The sequence below is a fragment of the Giraffa tippelskirchi genome, chromosome 3 (assembly GCF_054371585.1).
Source record: "Giraffa tippelskirchi isolate mGirTip1 chromosome 3, T2T-mGirTip1v1.2.pri, whole genome shotgun sequence".
Taxonomy (NCBI): Eukaryota; Metazoa; Chordata; class Mammalia; order Artiodactyla; family Giraffidae; genus Giraffa; species Giraffa tippelskirchi.
Genome location: NC_137277.1, coordinates 69,069,476 through 69,090,613, shown reverse-complemented (window position 1 = coordinate 69,090,613; position 21,138 = coordinate 69,069,476). Strand labels below are relative to the sequence as shown.

At 37.7% G+C, this 21,138-nt stretch overlaps 1 protein-coding gene across 1 annotated transcript; it reads left to right on the top strand.

Moving 5' to 3' along the window:
• The first annotated feature begins 17,124 nt into the window (after positions 1 to 17,124).
• On the top strand, positions 17,125 to 17,604 carry AKAP19 (A-kinase anchoring protein 19). The gene has a single exon (XM_081579305.1). It carries the CDS (start codon positions 17,208 to 17,210, stop codon positions 17,493 to 17,495), a length of 288 nt encoding a protein of 95 aa, XP_081435431.1. The 5' UTR covers positions 17,125 to 17,207; the 3' UTR covers positions 17,496 to 17,604.
• The last annotated feature ends 3,534 nt before the right edge of the window (positions 17,605 to 21,138 follow it).

The window sequence follows — 21,138 nt, the reverse complement described above, 5'->3', positions numbered from 1 at the left end:
AAAATGGTGAGTTCAGTTCTTTAAAGCAGTTGTACTGTTTTCCATTCAGACCACAATGCATTCCACATCCTCACCAACACTAGGCATTGCTGGGTTTTTTAATTTTAGCAGTCCTAATGAGTATATAATAGTGGTATTGTTTTGAAAACATGTTTTTAATTTTTACTTTACACAGAGCAAGGCTGACCTTATTTTGGTGAATAGTTCTATGAGTTTTGATATGTATAAATTCATATACCACTATGACAATCAGGATACATAACAGTACTCAGTTCAGGTTATCACCCAGTCATGTCTGACTCTTTGCGACCCCGTGCACTGCAGCATGCCAGGCTTCCCTGTCCATCACCAACTCCTGGAGCCTGCCCAAACTCATGTCCATCGAGTTGGTGATGCCACCCAACCATCTCATCCTCTGTCGTCCCCTTCTCCCACTTTCAATCTTTCCCAGCATCAGGGTCTTTTCAAAGGAGTCAGTTCTTTGCATCAGATGGCCAAAGTATTGGAGTTTCAGCTTCAACATCAGTCCTTCTAATGAACACCCAGGACTGATCTCCTTTAGGATGGACTGGCTGGATCTCCTTGCAGTCCAAGGGACTCTCGAGAGTCTTCTCCAACACCACAGTTCAAAAGCATCAATTCTTAAATGCTCAGCTTTCTATATGGTCCAACTCTCACATCCATACATGACTACTGGAAAAAACATAACTTTGACTAGATGGACCTTTGTTGGCAAAGTAATGTCTCTTCTCTTTAATACACTATCTAGATTTGTCATAGCTTTTCTTCCAAACAGCAAGTGTTTTAATTTCATGGCTGCAGTCACCATCTGAAGTGATTTTGGAGCCCAAGAAAATAAAGTCTGTCACTGTTTCCATTGCTTCCTCATCTATCTGCCATGAAGTGACGGGACCAGATGCCATGATCTTCATTTTTTGAATGTTGAGTTTTAAGCCAGCTTTTTCACCCTCCTCTTTCACTTTCATCTTTGCTTTCTGCCATAAGGGTGGTGTCATCTGCATATCTGAGGTTATTGATATTTCTTCCAGCATCTTGATTCCAACTTGTGCTTCATCCAGCCAAGCATTTCTCATGATGTACTCTGCATATAAGTTAAGTAAGCCTAACAGTTCTAACACCCCAAAAACGTTTCCTTTTGCTGCCTCTTTGTAGTCACATTCTCCTCTTACCCTGACCCCTAAAGACCACATCTGTTGTCTGTTCCTATAATTTTGCCTTTTCCAGAATCATGCACTGTGCAATAAATAAAATCATGCAACATGAAACCTTTTAAGACTGGGATCTTTCAGTCAGCATAATGCCTTTAAGAGTCATCCATATTGGTATCAGTATCTTTGCTACTTTCAACTTTTGGCAGTTATGGATAAAACTGTGATAAATATCTACATAAAGCTTTTTATGTGAACACAAATTTCATTTCTCTAAATACCTAGGTGTGTTGGGTTATACAATAAGTGGATGTTCCAACTTTATAAGAAAATGCTAAGCTGTTTCCCAGAGTAGCTGTGCCATTTTGCATTCCCACTAGCAATTATGAAAGTTTCAATTGCTTTGCATACTTACCAGCACTTGGTATTGCATATTTTTAATTTTACCCATTTTAATAGATGTACAGATGTATCATACCATGGTTTTAATTTTCATTCTTCAAATGGCCAGTATTGTTGAGCATGTACTGGTAGGCTACAGTCCATGGGGTCGCAAAGAGTCGGACATGACTGAGTGACTTCACTTTCATTTCATGTATTTACTTGCCATCCATAGATGATGTCTTGGGTGAAAATTCTGTTACACATCCTTTAAAAATTGGATTGTTTTCCTACTATTGACTTTTGGTATTTGACCATTCTAGATTGAAGTCATTTGTTGGGCAAATGATGTGTAAATATTTTTTTCTCCATCTGGGGCTCATCTTTTTATTTCCTTAACTGTGTTCTACTCAGAACAAAAGTTTTCAATTTTTAGTCAAGTTTATAAGTTTTTTTATGGTTCGTGCTTTTGGTGTCATATCTAGAAGTTCTTTGTCAAGCCCAAGATCATGAATATTTTCTGTAATGTCTTGTGAAAGTCTTATATTTTACATTTAGATTTATGACTCCCTTTGAGTTAATTTTCTATATAAAGGGTAAGGTATAGATCTTTAAGGGGGTGGATATGACTGTCCAGTTGTTCTAGTTCCAGTCATTGAAAAAATTAGCCTTTTTGCACTGAATTATTTTTGCACAGTTGTCAAAACTCAATTGAGCATACTTCTGTGGGTCTATTTCTGGACTCTTCTGTTCCAAAAATTTGTGTGTCTGGCCTTTTATCAATATAGCACTGTCTTGATTATTGTAGCCTTTTAATCATTCTTAAAAGTGGGTAATGTGAGTATTCCAAATTTGATCTTTCTCAAAATTGTTTTGGCTATTCTAATTTCTTAGCATTTCCATAGTGAGCTTAGACTTGGTGTGTTTATAACAAATCCTGCTGGGATTTTGAATGAAATTTTAGAATCAGTTTGTCATTGTCTACAAAAAAGCCTCCTGGAATAGTGCTTATATGTTAATTTATATATATATATAAATTGGGAGAGAACTGACATCTTAACAATATTATCTTTGAGATCATGAACACTTTATCTATTTAGTTTACAATTTATATTATTTACATATGGCATATACAATATACAATGTAGTTTTTCATAGATTTTGTTAAATGTATCCCTAGCTGTTCAGTTTTTATATATTGCAAATGGCACTAATTTCATCTGTCAATTATTAGTATACAGAAATACAGTTAATTTTTGTATATTAACTTTGTATCATGAGACTTTGCTAAAATCATTTATTTTAGTAATTTTTTCACTTATAATCCTTTGGATTTTTTACATACATATACAAGTCATGTCATCTGCAATTAAAGGCAGGTTTTTTTCTGACAAACTTTATGCTTTGTATTTCTTCCTTCTAGTACAATATTAAGTAAAAATTGCAAAATAAATGGAAATTGTAAGAATAAACACTGTTGCTTTGTCCCCATCATGGCTAAAGTTACTCCATCTTTCACTGTTATATATTTGTTTGAGGAGGTCTCTCCCATTGCTAGTTGGCCAAGAATTTTTATCATGAATGGTTGTTTTATCAAATGCTTTTTCTGCATCTATTGAGAAAATCATCTGGCTGTTTTTTATATTAACACAGTGAATTATGTTCATTGACTTTTGAATGTTACAATCAAAATTTACATCGTGTTCTGGTATAAATCCCACTTGGGTAATGATGTAGCAACCATACTATATATATGCTGGATTCAATTTGCCTTTAAAAAAAAATGTTATGTGAGTCTGTATTCATGAGGGATATTGACTTGCAGAGTGTTCTTTTCTCAAACTGTCTTTGCTTGTGGTAGCAGGGGGATCCTGACTGCTTACAGAATGAATATGGAATCCTCTCCCTCTATTTTCTGGAGTTTGGGTAAGATTAGTATTATTTCTTTCTGAAACATTTGAAAGAATTTAGAACTTTAGAATTGCCATATGAGCCCAGAGATTTCTTCTTGGGAAGGTTTAAGTTATAAATACAATTTCTTTCATTTATATAGGGATGTCAGACTGTTTTCTCTTGCGCCAGTTCTTCTAATTTGGTGTGTACAAAGTTGCTTATAATATTCCCTTCTTAGTCTTTTAATGTGTAAGGAATATACAGTAATGTCCTTTTCCCCATCACTTCTTGGTTATGTGTGTCCTCTCATTTTCTTGATCAGACTAGATACAGACTTAGCTATTTTATGAGATTTTTTAAAAGAACCACTATTGGTTCCATTGATGTTTCTCCACTATTTGCCTTTTTCCTTTGCTTTTTTCCCTGCTCTCATCTATACTATTTCTTCCTTGTGTTTACTCTGGGTTTAATTTACTTTTCTTTTTCTAGCTTTTTAAGCTGAAAGCTTAGATCACTGACTTAATGCTTTCTTCTTTTCTGTTACAAGGATTTAAGTCTATCAGTTTCCCTTTAAACTTTCAACGGTGCATTTAAAATTTTTGATATGTTGTGGCTTCTGTTACTTGGTTGAAAATATGTTAATTTCCTTATGATTTCTTCTTTGCCCCATGGGTTATTTAGAAATTTGTTGTTTAGTTTCCAAGTATCTGGGACTTTTCTGGATATTTTTATTATTAATTCTGTGATGGTTGGAAAATATACTCTAAGATTCCAAGCTTTTGAAATCTGTAGAGACTATCATGTAGTCTATCTTGGTGATTGTTCTATATTCATTTTATAAAAGTGTATCCTACAGTTGTTGGGTATAATCTTCTATAAATGTTAGTTAAGTCCAGCGGAATTATAGTGTTGTTAAAAAATTGAATTTCTTATATTTTTCCTTTGGGTATTCTTATCAGTTACTGAAAGAATACTGTTTCTGCCTTTAATTATCAGTTTTTCTTAATGTGTTTTGAAGCTTTGTTATTAGTTACCTATACACTTATGATTATCATGTCTTCTCCTCATTGACACATAAAATGTCCCTCTTAATTTCTGTAATACTACTGGTTCTTTGAGGTCTGATTTGTCTGATATTCATATAGCCACAGCAGCTTTTTTATACTTCTTGTTTGCATTGTATATCCTTTCTCACCTTCTTGTTGCAACCGATATATTTGTATGTAAGGTATATCTCTTATAATTAGCATATAGTTGGATTTTTTAAATAGACTTCCTTTTTTAGAGCAGTTTTAAGTCCACAGCAAAGTTGAGCAGGAAATACAGTTACCTTCTTCCCACTCCCCTCACCTCTTCCAACACACACAGCCTCACCCACTGTCAACATTCCAATATGAGTGTTACAGTCAATGAATCTACATTGACATATGACCTCTCCAAGTCTTTACTGGACGTTAGGGTTCATTCTTGGTGCCGTACATTCTGTGGGTTTGACAACTGGCACATTATCCATCATTATAGTAGCATACAGAGTATTTCACTACCCTAAAAATTCTCTGTGCTCCACCTAGTCAATCTTCCCTCTTCTCTAATTGCTGGCAACCCCTGGGCTTTTTACTGTCTCTGTAATTTTCACTTTTTCAGACTGTCATATAGTTGGAAAGATTATCTTCTTTAGAGCTTAGTAATATGCATTTAAGGTTTTTCATTTTCTTTTCATGACTTGATAACATATTTCTTTTTAACACTGAATAATATTCCATTGTCTGGATATACCACTATTCACCCATTCACCTACTGAAAGACATCTTGGTTGCTTCCAGTTTTTGCAGTTATAAATAAAACTGCTATAAACATCCATGTATGAGTTATTGTGTAGATATAATTTTTCAGCTCATTTGGGTAAATTCCAAAGAGTGTAACTGATGGATCATATGGAAAGAGTATATTTAATTTTGTAAGAAACCGCCAAACTGTTTTCTGCAGAGGCTGTGCAGTTTTGCATTTCCCCTAGCAATGAATGAGAGTTCTGTTTCTCCACATCTTCAATAGCCTTTTGTGCTGTCAGTGTTTTGGATTTTTGCCATTCATATAGATTGTACTGATATCACAATGTTGTTTTAAAATGCAACTCCCTAATGATATATGATGTTAAATATTCCTTCACATGCTTATTTGCCATTTGTCTTCTCTGGTGAGGTATGTTTGTTCAGATCTAGTGTCCATTTTTTAATCAACCTGTTTTCTTATTAAGTTTTAAAGAGTTCTTGTATATTTTGGATCAGTCAGTTCAGTTCAGTTCAGCCGCTCAGTCGTGTCGGACTCTCTGTGACCCCATGAATCACAGCACACCAGGCCTCCCTGTCCATCACCAACTCCCGGAGTTTACCCAAACTCATGTCCATCGAGTCAGTGATGCTATCCAGCCATCTCATCCTCTGTCATTCCCTTCTCCTCCCACCTTCAGTCTTTCCCAGCAACAGGGTCTTTTCCAATGAGTCAGCTCTTCGCATCAGGTGGCCACAGTATTGGAGTTTCAGCTTCAACATCAGTCCTTCCAAGGAACACCCAGGGCTGATCTCCTTTAGGATAGACTGGTTGGATCTCCTTGCAGTCCAAGGGACTCTCAAGAGTCTTCTCCAACACCACACTTCAAAAGCATCAATTCTTTGGCACTCAGCTTTCTTCATAGTCCAACTCTCACATCCATACATGACCACTGGAAAAACCATAGCCTTGACTAGATGGACCTTTGTTGGCAAAGTAATGTCTCTGCTTTTTAATATGCTATCTAGGTTGGTCATAACTTTCCTTCCAAGGAGTAAGCGTCTTTTAATTTCATGGCTGCAATCACCATCAGCAGTGATTTTGGAGCCCAAAAAAATAAAGTCTGACACTGTTTCCCCATCCATTTCCCATGAAGTGATGGGACCAGATGCCATGATCTTAGTTTTCTGAATGTTGAGTTTTAAGCCAACTTTTTCACTCTCCTCTCTCACTTTCATCAAGAGGCTCTTTAGTTCTTCACTTTCTGCCATAAGGGTGGTATCATCTGCATATCTGAGGTTATTGATATTTCTCCCAGCAATCTTGATTCCAGCTTGTGCTTCTTCCAGCCCAGCATTTTGCATGATGTACTCTGCATAGAAGTTAAATAAGCAGGGTGACAATATACAGCCTTGACGTACTCCTTTTCCTATTTGGAACCAGTCTGTTGTTCCATGTCCAGTTCTAACCGTTGCTTCCTGACCTGCATACAGGTTTCTCAAGAGACAGATCAGGTGGTCTGGTATGCTCATCTCTTTCAGAATTTTCCACAGTTTATTGTGATCCACACAGTCAAAGGCTTTGGCATAGTCAATAAAGCAGAAATAGATGTTTTTCTGGAACTCTCTTGCTTTTTCGATGATCCATTGGATGTTGGCAATTTGATCTCTGGTTCCTCTGCCTTTTCTAAACCCAGCTTGAACATCTGGAATTTCATGGTTCACGTATTGCTGAAGCGTGGCTTGGAGAATTTTGAGCATTACTTTACTAGCATGTGAGATGATTGCAATTGTGCGGTAGTTTGAGCATTCTTTGGCATTGCCTTTCTTTGGGATTGGGATGAAAACTGACCTTTTCCAGTCCTGTGGCCACTGCTGAGTTTTCCAGATTTTCTGGCATATTGAGTGTAGCACTTTCACAGCATCATCTTTCAGGATTTGAAATAGCTCAACTGGAATTCCATCACCTTCACTAGCTTTGTTCGTAGTGATGCTTTCTAAGGCCCACTTGACTTCACATTCCAGGATGTTATTTTGGATAAACAATCCTTTATCAGATATGCTTTTACAAATACTTTCTCCTAGTCTGTAGCTTGTCTTCTTGTTTTCTGGGCAGTGTCTTACACAGAAATGTTTACTTTTGACAAAGTCCAATTTATCACTTCTTTCTTTCTTGAATCATGCCTCTGATGTTGTATCTGAAAGGTCATTGCCAAACCCAAGGTCATTTAGGTTTCTCTAGATCTTACTCCTGGATTTTAGGTTTTACAGTTTGCTCTATATTTGGACCTGTGACTCACTTTGAGGTACCTTTTGTGGAAGGTGTTAGGTCTGTCTAAGCTTTTACATTGAATGTCCACCTGTTTCAGTACATATTGAAAAGACTGTCTTTGCTCTATTATCTTTGCTCCTTTGCTGAAGATTAGTTGACTACATGTGGATCTTATTTACCTAGTCTGCCTTTTAATTGAAATTTTTAGTTCATTAAGTAATTTTTGATATCTATGGTCAGCGACTTTGCTGTTTGTTTTCTAATTGTCCCATTATTTTTTTCCTCCTATGTTCATCCTTTCCTGCCTTCTTCTAGGTTAAATATATCTAATGTCTCATTGTTTTTAGGCCATATTTACATTATCTTTTTAGTGGTTTCTCTGTTTAGTTTTTTAAAATCTTCCCCCCTTTCAGATTGGCTGTATCTATGGATTTATATTCTAGCTTACTAATCTTTCTTCTCCAATGCCCAATAGCCCATATGAGTTTTTCATTTGTTCTTGAATTTACTTCTTGTGTGTTTTGTTACAATTCCTATTTCTCTGCTGAGATACTCTATTTGCTCACTCAGTGATCATTTTTCCTTTATGTCCTTGTGTGTGTATGTTAGTCACTCAGTTGTGTCTGACTATTTGTGATCCCATGGCCTGTAGCCCACCAGGCTCCTCTGCCCATGGAATTCTCCAGGCAATGATACTGGAGTGAGTTGCATTCCCTTCTCCAGGGTATCTTCCCACCTCAGGGATTGAACCTAGGTCTTCTGCATTGCAGGCAGGTTCTTTACTATGTGAGCCTTGAAATTATTTACATTGCTGTTTAAAGTTCGATTAAGTTTTGTTAATTACCAAGTGCTTGGTCATCTGTGCATATGTTCCTAGTAACTTTTATTTCTTGAATAGGCACATTTTCCTGCTTCTTTGCATTATTAGTAATATTTTATTATGTGGTAGACATTGTGGATAATTTGTAGGAATTTGGATTATGCCATCGTCCTTTAACTAGTATTGAATTTTATCCTTTGTTCAAATGGAACTGTTTGTGCAAACTTAGTCCAATATGGCCCATTGGACTGGCGGCCTGTTTTTTAAACATTAACTTTTATTGGAACTTACTCCTTGCCCATCTGTTTACAAATTATCTATGGCTGCCTCTGCACTACAATAGCAGGCCTGAGTAATGTAACATAGGCCATATGGCTCACAAAACTAAATTATACACAGTAAGTCCCCTATATGTGAAATTTCAAGTTGTGAACTTTCAAAGATACAAACATGTCTTGTCACTTAAGTTAGTTCCCATGTCTGGCCTCCATGTGTAATCCTCTACAAGTGGTTCTGCTTTTGCCTATTTTACTGCACAGTACTGTATACAGTTTTAGTACAGTATCTTCAAGTTTAGGATGTCCAGAAGCAAGCATAAAAGCAGCAGTGATGTAGCTGGTATGGTTAAGAAGCACCAGCTGTTGTTACTGTACTACTGTACTTTTCAAGTAAAAATGTTTCATTCAAAAATATATATATATAAATATATATATATATTTTGTTGAAGTATAGTTGACTCAGAATGTTTCAGGTGCACAACAAGGTGATTCAGTTATACAAATACACATATATTATTTTGAAATTATTTTCCATCCTAAGTCATTACAAGATATTGATATAGTTCCCTGTGCTCTACAGTAAACCTTTGTTGCTTGTTGTATATCTATTTTTAATTAGAAATCAAAATTATATTCATACTAAATCAAACAACCAAAATGTCATAATTATGCAAAAATTCATAAGTTTTCTAATTATATATTATACACATTTGTGTATATATATATATGTATACAGAAGCTTTTCTACTACACTTGTTGAAGGCTTGAGAAAGAACAGCAAATAAAAAGAGAAGGAGAAATTGGAGAACATAAACTAAATGAAGTGGGAAATTGAATATGAAATAGAAAAAGTAAAACAAACTAGATAAAAATAAAAGATCATCATATAGTCCAGTTGTTTTTAAACATAAGACTGCTCTTTAGAAACATAATATCTGGAGCTCTGGAGAAAAAAAGCAATACCTGAGTATTTGTATTTTTCAAAAAATTTCAAGATAATTATGATATGCATCTGGATTTTAAAAACTGATTACAGATTTTTCTATTAGATCCTAGTCTTGGTGATATAAAGTTCTATTATTTTTCTGTTGACCAATCATGATACAGTGATATTAAGTGAGTAATAGTTACATAATCACAATAGTAAAAGATGTTTATCAGTTTTCACAATCAATAGCCAGACAAAACATAGAAGATAATTATAAGTCATAATGGGAACATGATTAACAATATAAAGCAATTACATACAATTGGGGGGAGGGTCAAGCAGAGTGTCGTGGTAAGTTGAAGCGCAGACATGCACATGTTTTCATCCACTAGTCAGTCTAAGTCTTTTGGTTGGTGCATTTAATCCATTTATATTTAAGGTAATTATCGATATGTATGATCCTACTACCATTTTCTTAATTGTTTTGGGTTTATTTTCGTAGGTATTTTCCTTCTCTTTGGTTTCTTGCCTAGATAAGTTCCTTTAGCATTGATTGTAAACCTTGTTTCGTGGTGCTGAATTCTCTTAACTTTTGCTTGTCTGGAAAGCTTTTGATTTCTCCATCAAATCTGAAGGAGTGTTGCTGGGTAGAGTATTCTTGATTCTAAGTTCTTCCCTTTCATCACTTTAAATATGCCATGCCATTCCCATCTGGCTTGTATCATTTCTGTTGAGAAATCAGCTGATAGCTTGATGGGAGTTCCCTTGTTGCTTTTAATATTTTCTCATCTGTCTTTAATTTTTGTCAGTTTGATTACTATGTGTCTTGGTGTGTTCCTCCTTGGGCTTATCTTTCCTGGGACTCTCTGTGACTCCTGGACTTGGTTGACTATTTCCTTTCCCATGTTAGGGAAGTCTTTAGCCATTATCTCTTCAAACATTTTCTCAGGTCCTTTCTCTCTTTCTTCTCCTTTTGGGACCATTATAATGTCAATGTTGATGTATTTAATGTTGTCCCTGAAGTCTCTTAGGCTGTTTTCATTTCTTTTCATCCTTTTTTCTATATTCTGCCCTGTGGCAGTGATTCTCACCATTCTGTCCTCCCAGTCACTTATCTGTTCTTCTGCCTCAGTTATTCTGCTATTGATTCCTTCTAGTGTATTATTCATCTGTTTGCTTGTTCTTTAGTTCTTCTAGGTCTTTGGTAAACATTTCTTGCATCTTCTCAATCTTTGCCTCCATTCTTTTCCTGAGATCCTGGATTATCTTTACTATCATTATTCTGAATTCTTTTTCTGGAAGGTTGCCTATCTCCACTTCATTTAGTTGTTTTTCGGGGATTTTATCTTGTCCCTTCTTCTAGGACATAACTTTCTGCTTTTTCATCATGATTAACTTTCTGTAATATGGTTTTTGTTTCAGCAGCTGTGAGACTGTGCTTCTTGCTTCTTCTGTGTGTCCTCTGATGGATGAGGCTAAGAGACTTGTGTAAGCTTCTTGATTGGAAGGACTGGCATGGGAAAAACTGGGTCTTGCTCTGGTGGGCAGAGCCTTGCTCAGTAAAGCTTTAATCTAATTGTCTGCTGATGGGTGGGGTTGCACTTCCTCCCTGGTAGTTGTTTGGCCTGAGGAGACCCAGCCCTGGGGTCTACAGGCTCTACGGTAGGGTTAATGGTGAACCCCAAGAGGGTTTACACCAAGGACCTTCCAGTGCCAAGGAGGACCTTCCAGTGCCCCGTCCCTGTGGTGAGTCCCTGCTGACCCACGCCTCCACAGGAGGCCCTCCAACACTAGCAGGTAGTCTTGGTTCAGTCTCCTGTGTAGTCACTGCTCCTCTCCTGTGGGTCTTGGTGCATGCAAAATTTTGCTTGTGCCCTCCAAGACTGGAGAGTCTCTGTTTCCCTCAGTCCTCTGGAAGGCCTATAATCAAATCCTGCTGGCCCTGAAGGCCAGATTCTCTGAGGAATCCCAGTCCCTTTGTTGGATGCCCATGCTGGGAAGCCTGACTGGGGGTTCAGAACCTTCACAATAGTGCAAGAACTTCTTTGGTATTATTGTTCTCCAGTCTGTGGGTCACCCACCCAGCAGGTATGAGATTTAATTTTATTGTGATTGCATCCCTCCTACCAACTTGCTGCAGCTTCTTGTCCTTGGACATGGGGAATCTTTTTGTGTTGGGTTTCAGCGTCCTCCTATCAATGGTTGTTCAACAGATATTTGCAATTTTAGTGTTCTCACAAGAGGAAATGAGTACATGTCCTTCTACTCTGCCATTTTCAAAAATGTTTTATTTTTTATGTATTATTTGTGTGAAAAGTATTATAAACCTATTATAGTACAGTACTATAGTATAGTATAGTACTACAGTACTATAGTACAGTATAGTATAGTACAGTACTATATAGCTGATTGTGTTAATTGGGTACCTAGCCATGAAATTAAAAGACGCTTACTCCTTGGAAGGAAGGCTATGACCAACATAGATAGCATATTTAAAAGCAGAGACATTACTTTGCCAACAAAGGTCCGTCTAGTCAAGGCTATGGTTTTTCCAGTGGTCATGTATGGATGTGAGAGTTGGACCGTAAAGAAAGCTGAGCGCTGAAGAATTGATGCTTTTGAAGTGTGGTGTTGGAGAAGACTCTTGAGAGTCCCTTAGACTGCAAGGAGATCCAACCAGTCCATCCTAAAGGAGATCAGTCCTGGGTGTTCATTGGAAGGACTGATGTTGAAGCTGAAACTCCAATACTTTGGCCACCTCATGCAAAGAGCTGATTCATTGGAAAAGACCCTAACGCTGGGAAGGATTGGGGGCAGGAGGAGAAGGGGACGACAGAGGATGAGATGGTTGGATGGCATCACCAACTCGATGACATGGGTCTGGGTAAACTCCAGGAGTTGGTGATGGGCAGGGAGGCCTGGCGTGCTGCAATTCATGGGGTCGCAAAGAGTCAGACACGACTGAGCGACTGAACTGAACTGAAATGAACTGAGGCTAACTTTGTTGGACTTAGGAACTGGACTTACAAATGTGCTCTCAGAATGGAATCTGTTAGTATGTAAGGGACTTACTATATTATCTAGCCCTTTAGTGAAAAGTTTTATTAAACTCTGCTCTAGGGTTCACTCCTAAAGTGTCACATAGAGTAGCAGCTAAATGCCTCAAGTGTTCAGTGAGGTTTCTTCAGTTTGGCTGGTGTGGAACTTCAGGAATTCCCTAGCACTATTGAACTTATAGCATCACTGTTCAATTCTAAGTCCCAGAGCAGGTATTCATTTGCTAAGTCTTGCAAATGTTTTCTGTATATACACACCCCAGCCCTCAACCAAACCAGATTTTAGGTCTGCTTTTCTGATGCACAGCAAAGCTAAGCAACTGACACCAGGTTGTGGTGAAGGAAAGCAGTGTTTATTGCAAGATGCCTAGTGTGGGGCCAAGCAAGGAGAATAAACAGATCATGGTCAAAATCCCTGAACTCCTTGATGGCTTTTGGTGAAGGGGTTTTTGTTTTTAAGAAGCTTTATTACCCGTGTTCAGATTAATTAAGGATGCTGTAGTGACCAACATACAGAAACACTGTTTAAAACATAGTCATTAAATAGAAAAGTGTCAAATTTATTTTTTGTTATCATTCGACATTTTGTCTTTAACTTTTTATTTTACATTGGAGTAAAGTTAATTAACAATATGTTAGTTTCAGGTGTATAGCAAAGTGATTCAGTTATACATATACAGGTATATATTTTTCAAGTTTTTTTTTTTTTAAAGGCAGGGTGAGGGAAAAGGTCTTGGGATGTGTGATCACCTCATGGACATCCTTCTGATTGGTTAGTGGTGAGGTAACTAGGTGGCACTTTGGAGTTAATATCATCAACCTTCTGGTTCCAACCAGTCTGGGGTCTGCATGCCTGGTGGTCAGCAGACAGTTAACTTCCTTCATCTGGTGGTTTTAGTATCTGTAAAGCAAGAATATGTCTCAAGGTATTATCTATAGCACTTGCAGAGGAACTAAAGATCCTTGACTTTGTTTCATGGCTATTATTATTTTGTCTTACTTGACTGTTTTCCTTTGTTTCTGCATTTGTTCTTTGGAACTCAGAGAAGGTCTTGGAAAAGGCAGAGGACCCACGGGTCTCTCCCGAGGAAGGCCCTGCAGGGTCCTGCTTGGTTTTAGTGAGACCTCATGTAAATTTCTGCCTCCCTCCCAACTCCCTTTTCTCTTGAATTCTCTTGTAATTTCATCTGCTTCAGTAATTCAGTCTCTGCCTGTGTAACACAGCAGAGTTGCCACTCAGCTTGGACTCAACCTTCTAGTGTTAATGCTGGAAGATGCCCCAGGCAGAATCTCAAGATGATCCTTTTTTTCTTGGTGAATCTGGCTGAAGGTTTATCAATTTTATATTTTCAGAAAGCCAGCTTTTTTTCCCCATTGATCTTTTCTATTGTTTTGTCTCTTTCATCTACCTCTGCTCTGGTTTTTATGATTTCTACTAACTGGGTTTTGTTTGTTCTTTCTCTAGTTGCTCTAGGTGTAAGGTTAGGTTTGTTTCCTGATGTAAAATTGTATGGCTATAAACTTCCTCTTAGAATTGCTTTTCCTGCATTCCATAGGTTTTGGATCATTGTGGCTTTCATTTTCATTTGTCTCTAGATATTTTCTCTGATTTCTTCAGTGATCTATTGATTTTTTTTTAGTAGCATACTGTTTAGCCTCCACATGTTTGTGTTTTTTACAAGTTTTTTCTTGTAGTTGATTTCTAATCTCATAGTGTTGTGGTCAGAAAAGCTGCTTAATATGATTTCCATTTTCCTAAATTTAAACAAGGTTTGCTTTGTGGCCCAGCATGTGATCAATCCTGGAGACTGTTTCATGTGCACTTAAAAAGAGTGTATTCTGCTTTTGAACAGAATGCTCTATAAATATCAATTATCTCCATCTAGTCTGATATGTCATTTAAGGCCTGTGTTTCCCTATTGATTTTCTGTCTGGTCCATTGATGAAAGTGGGCTATTAAAATCTCCCACTATTATTGTTACTGGCAATTTCTTCTTTTATAGCTGTTAGGAGCACCTGAATATATAAGGCAAATACTGTTTTGGGTGCATATATGTTTATACTTGTTATATCTCCTTGGATTGATCCCTTTATCATTATGTAGTGTCCTTTGTCTCTGGTAACAGTCTTTCTAGTCTATTTTATCTGATGAGTATTTCTCCTCCGGCTTTCTTTTGATTTCTATTTGCATGGAATATCTTTTTCCATCCCCTCACTTACAGACTGTATGTGTCCCTAAATCTGAAGTGAGTTTCCTGTAGACAGCATATATAAAGGTCCTGTTTTTTTTTTTTAATCCATTCAGCCAATATATTTCTTTTAGTTGTAATGTTTAATCCATTTACATTTCAGGTAATTATCAATATATATGGTTCTTATGGCCATTTTGTTAATTCTGGTGGATTTTTTTTTTGTAGGTTTTTTTCTCCCCTTCCTCTTGTTCTTTTCTCTTGTGACTTTTAGTACTGTATTTGGATTCCTTTTTGTGTGAGTGAATTTATTGTCAATGTTTGGTTTGCCCTTATCATGAGGTTTTGACATAGCATTCCATATATACACAAGATTGTCTTAAGTTACTGGTCTTTTAACTTCAAATACATTTCCAGTATCCTGCATTTGTACCCTCCTCACAATTGCTGCTTGTAATATTGTATTTGTGTCCGATGATTTCCTACCTTTACTGTATGTTTGCCTTTACCAGTGAGCTTTTCCATTCATAGTTTTCTTATTTCTAGTTGTGGCCTTTTTTTCTTTCCTGCTTAAAGAAGTTCCTTTAATGTGTTACAAAGCTGGTTTGATAGTGTCGAATTCTTTTTGCTTTTGTCTGTAAAACTTTTGACTTCTCTGTCAAATCTGAATGGAGAGGCTTTCTGGGTAGAATATTCTTGGTTGAAGGTTCTTCCCTTTCATCACTGTAAATCTATTGTGCCATTCCCTTCTGGCCTGCAGAGTTTCTGCTGAAAAACTTTATGGGAATTGCCTTGTATATTATTTGTTGCTTTTCCCTTGTTTTAGTATTTTCTGTCTTTGATTCCCACCATTCTGTTTTCCAACTCACACTTATCCGTTTTTCTGCCTCATTTATTCTGATGATTTATTCTCCTGTACTTTCAGTTACTGTCATTGTTCACCTCTTTAGATCTTCTAGCTCTTTATTAAACATGTATGTATCTTCTTGTACTGTGCCTCCATTCTTTTCCCGAGACTTTGGATCATATTTACTGTCATTACTCTGAATTCTTATTTGGCGGTAGACTACCTAGCTTCACTTCCCTTGGTTGTTGTTTGGGGCTTTTATCTTGTTCATTGTCTGGGACATATTCCTCTGCCATCTTCACTGTGTCTGACTTTCTGTGATTGTCCTTTCCATTTCACAAGCTGCAGGGCTGTAGTTCCTGTTGCTCCTGCTGTCTGCCTCCTGGTGCATGAGGCCAGTCTAAGAGCTTGTGCAGGCTTCCTGGTGGGAAGGACTAGTTACTGTCCATTGGTGGGCAGGGCTATATCAAGGGGTGTGTTTAGCTGGCAGTTATGGGCTCATGAAGACTTTAGGCAGCCTGTCTGCTGATGGGTGGGTCTGTGTTCCCACCCTGTTGGTTGTTTGCCTTGAGGGTTTCCAGTACTGGAGCCTATAGGGTCTTGGGGCGGCCAAGTTTGGGGGAGAAAATGGCCACCTCTGAACTTCCCTTGTGGCTCAGCTGGTAAGGAGTCTGTCTGCAATGCAGGAGACCCGGGTTCGAACCGTGGGTTGGGATGATCCCCTGGAGAAGGAAATGGCAACCCACTCCAGTATTCTTGCCTGGAAAATCCCATGGACAGAGGAGCCTGGCAGGCTACAGTTCATTGGGTCACAAAATGTCGGACACGACTGAACGACTTCACTTCTCGCTATGGCCTCTCTCAATCACCTCCAGGAGAGCTCATTGTTGTTCTTCAGTCACTCAGTTGTGTCCATCTCTTTGCGACCCCATGGACTGCAGCATTCCAGGCTTCCCTGTCCTTCACCATCTTCTGGAGTTTGTCGAAACTCATGGCCATTGAGTCAGTGATGCCATCCAAACATCTCATCCTCTGTTGTCCCCTTCTCCTCCTGCCTTCAATCTTTCTCAGCATCTCACCTGGTCAGAGGAGCTCATACTAATGAGTTTTCCCCAGTACTGTGGCCACCAATGTTTTTTTCCCTGCAGTGAACTACAACCAAAGGCTATATATAGTTTGCTGAACCCTGGTGTACATAGAAAAATCTAAGGTAACAACAGTTACCTTGACTGTTTTCAGTTTTATAAAATTTTCACGATCTTAAAAAAAATGTTTTCCTATTTCTTAATTGCCAGTTTTGAATGATTATCTTTTCTGTTGATAAGATAAAGCTGTTGATACCTTAGTAAAGTGGTAAAGATTTGTTTCTACTTTCTACCTAATTGGGCAGTGTTTGCATTATAATAACTTCAAAATGAAATTTACCTTCTCTTGACAGATAAAACACTACATGTGAAGATTGGTGAAAGGGAATATTGATTTCTGAAGTGTCCTGGAGAGGAAAAACACTGGTCAGTATCAAGTGGACAATGGTTGGTGTTTTCCAAAGATGCTATTGAAGTAGTCTTTGCTACTGCTTTCCTTCACTCAGTCAGAGCTCTTCATAACATGGGCTGCATGAAATCAAAGCAAACTTTCCCATTTCCCACCACACTTGAGAGTGAGAAGAGGCATGTGAGTGAAGAAAACTTTATGCCTGAAGAGAAATTTCTACCCAGGATACCTTCTCTAGTTAATGTCAAAGAGGAAGTGAAGAAACCCTCAGGGCCTCAAATTGTGGTCTTCGAATTTGCACAGCACCTGTCCCAGGAAATCTTGAGTGATGCCTTGCAGCAGTGGGCAGGCAACAACCTCAAGTACTATGACATCCCATATATTGAGAGTGAAGGGCCTTGATTCTATGTGTAGGATGACAACATTTTCTTGAACTGTGGATAAAGTTGGTGCTAGTTTAAATACATGAAACAATAGGAAAAACTGATGTGAATAAATACAAATAACTCCATCTGGGTGTAAAGAAAAATGTTACAATAGCTTCAAGAGCCTAATACCTAAAATGAAGTGTTTTAAGCAGTTCTACATTAACAGCAGTTTCTCTCTGCTTGGTCTTGGATTTCAGTCATTAAAGGTTTAAATGTAAGTCCTCTGGAGCCACAGAAATCAATCAGCTGTGTGTCACACCACTTCCTTCCAGAGGCAGTAACGCCATCACCAAAGAAATAAGAATTTTAAAAGCACCTTGGGTTTACAAATGGTTATTTTAAAGACATTTCTTTAAAATAACTGTCAATTTATACAAAAACCACAAGGTACGAAAGGATTTTTCTTGAAATGCCTGGGTAAGGGAATGGCACTCAAGCCAGAGTGGTTAATGAAACCTTTTGGGTCAAGGTTTGGATCCCTCCTTAACACAAATGGTCAAACATAAGAAAGCAACCTGTGTGGAAGAGGTCTACCATGAACCCTGCCCTTAATTAAATATTTACTTTTGCAGATGAAAAGCCTAACTATCACCTGGGTAGTTAGTCGGGGCCCTAACTAATCACAGCTGTTATTGGATGATTCAGACTTTGCATATAAGCGTCTTAACAAGATACAATTTATAGAAGTCATGACAATGTTTACTGCATTGAATTAGGTAGCCCAGTGATATTACTATACAAGAAAACAAGCATGCATAGCTTTTATAAACAGCAATCCAGAAACTATAAGTTAACAGAAACCCTAGCTGGCAAGGCAGGAAGAAGGACCCAGTGTCAGTGCTGCATGCGTGTTAAGTTTTACTGTCTGACAGATATAAGGGACTGGTACATGGTCAGGCACCATTCAGATTACTATTCGGGTTATGCATGAGATTTATAGTTATTACAAAAGATCAAATACTCCTCTAAAGGGAATACTCATATATATATTTTTACTGGTAAAAAAGCCCATGGGGGCATTTGCAGCCATATACTATACTATTTTCATAAATTTGGCTTTTTTGGGAAGTTTTCTGAAAAAAAATTAGTTTAAGATAGTGATGGAAAATTCAGGAAAGCAGAAGATACTGAGAAGACATAACTTGCAAGAAAACCGATACATTATGAGATCCTTTTGCTAAGATACAGTAGACCCTTATAATCGAAAGTAAAGAAAGGCAGAAAAAAGCTTGTGACCTCTAATGACATAAATGTATATGACCTTATGAGCAGGCAGAATTGCGACCTCTAATTTTAGCATTACACTCTGAAGCCCACAGTCAGACTCAATTTTCCAAGGTAAATGGGCAAAGAAAATTCTTCGAAGTGAGAGGTGTGTCATCTTTCAGTTGCATTTGGACAACTGGTCATTTAACCTTCACCTAATCCCAGGGTTTGTACTTTACTGTTGTACTTATAATCTAGCAACTTTACAAAACAGAAAAACCACCACCCCGTTCATACAAAGATCTGAAGTCGCAAGGCTAAGAATAAAGTTTCCAAAATGTGCAAAACATATTACCAGCTCATGAAGAAAAATTCAGTTTTATGAGTGTTTATACTAATGACTCAGACAAAAACCTAGATGTTGTCATTTTTCATTCATTTTATATCTCACATCATATACTTTCACTACAAGGTTATTGCTGTTTAAAAGATATAATTAAGTATATAAGATAATACATATTATGGTGAGAACACAAAGCCATATGAAAGTGCATTACACTAGATTTTTCAGCACACATAGGGATATAGACTAGAGGGCTTTGATTACACCTATTTTAATCTCAGGTTCCTCCTTTGCACTGGGCCTTTACTTCCTAGGGGAGTAATACAAGGATGTCTGCAAGATGGTAATCTAGCTAGAAGCCTAATCTCTGTTGCCACCCTCTCTGATACTATGGCTTTGTCACTGAGCACCACCCCCTCACTCCCCACTCATTTTAACAGAGTTATAGTAGCTTGTGACACAGAGACTTAAACCTTGTATAATCAGTGAGTTAGTGGCTAAACCATGTTGGGGGCAGGCAGGAAACAGCTGGATCAAATGTACTGCATATGACTGTTACCAAGAACTAGTCTGGGGTGATGGCAAGATAAACGAGAACATCTTTGACAGGATAATTCAACTTCTAACCTGCCTTCATATTTAAATATCAGATTTCCTCCATTTGAAGGTCTTTCATGAACAAAGTAGAAAGGCTGTTTGAGAAGGAAGGAGACATACATTAATAAAGTAAGACTGAAAGAATTATTAGCTACTGGAATTGAAAACATTTGTTCCAACTTAGATCACAAACATGAAGAAATAAGAATAGTGACCAAACTATAAGGGAAAGGAAAGTGGGGAAAAGAGGGACCAAGAAACAACACTCCCATCAGGCTCTAAAAACAAGCTTCCAGTATTGCTGTGTGAGGGCAAGACCCCCCACACTCCATTGGTTACCCCATGACACGCGCGAAACCATTCAATCTTTTACCTCAAGAACATCCAGTGGAGGGGGAGATGAGTGCCAGCAGATGACGGAGTACCTGCAGGGGCAGCCATGGAAGCAGCAGATGAGCAGAGAAGAGGTGCCAGTTCCTCACTTAAAACTCACATACCCCACAGATGTGCTTTCCCCGCTCCCTTCCCAGTGCAGTGTCTCTTCAGGGCTAGTTACCACCTTTCACTCACAGGCCTTTGATCTGAGACCTCTCCACTTTCTGTTGCCTTATCAGTTCTTTGCAAACTACCTATGGTTATTAGCACTTACAGCACAATTTTGAAGGGGCTAAAAGTGATCTTAGTCCCAAAGGAATCGTTTGTGCCAGACTGCCTTATTAGTATTAAAGAGAGACATGCTGAATGAATCAAGTAGCATGACATGCATATAACCCACTCGGTATCATTGGCATTTTATGAGATAGGGGAACTATACTTTTGTAATTATATAGTTTTAGAAATCAGAAGTTAAGAGACAAATTATAATATCAAGGAACAGTAATTTAAAAACAAAGTTCTAATAAATAAATGGCTTGCTTAATCATAATGCCCTCATCCTGTATCTTTGTGACAAAACTGGACATGTTTTCCCTGGAGCAGTGGGCATGAGCTCAGACATACTCCCTACATCTTGAAATGACATTTGTTAGTAAATACTCTTCACTGTAAGACTTACCTATGAAATGGTATATTTTTTGCAAACATTTTTGTGAAAACACTTTTCCTAACTGTACAATAAAAGTCCAGTTGCAATTAACTAGTTATGAGTTCTTATTTAATTGATGCAAACAACTGCTTTTTCCCATTGTGTGATTTCAAATTTTTTTTAATATAAAGGACTTAACATTTTCTGCATTTCTAGCAAATACAAAGAAAATAAAAATCCATTTATATAAATATTTTCTTAGATCATTTGCATCCACATTTAGGAGCTTTAAAAATATAAATGTAGGACTTCCCTTGTGGTCCAGTGGCTACGAATCCATGCTTCAGCTGCAGAGGGCATGGGTTTGATCCCTAGTCAGGAAAGAGTCCTCATGCAGTGCAGGGCAGCCAAAACAAACAAAATAAAGAATATAAATGCAAACATGTT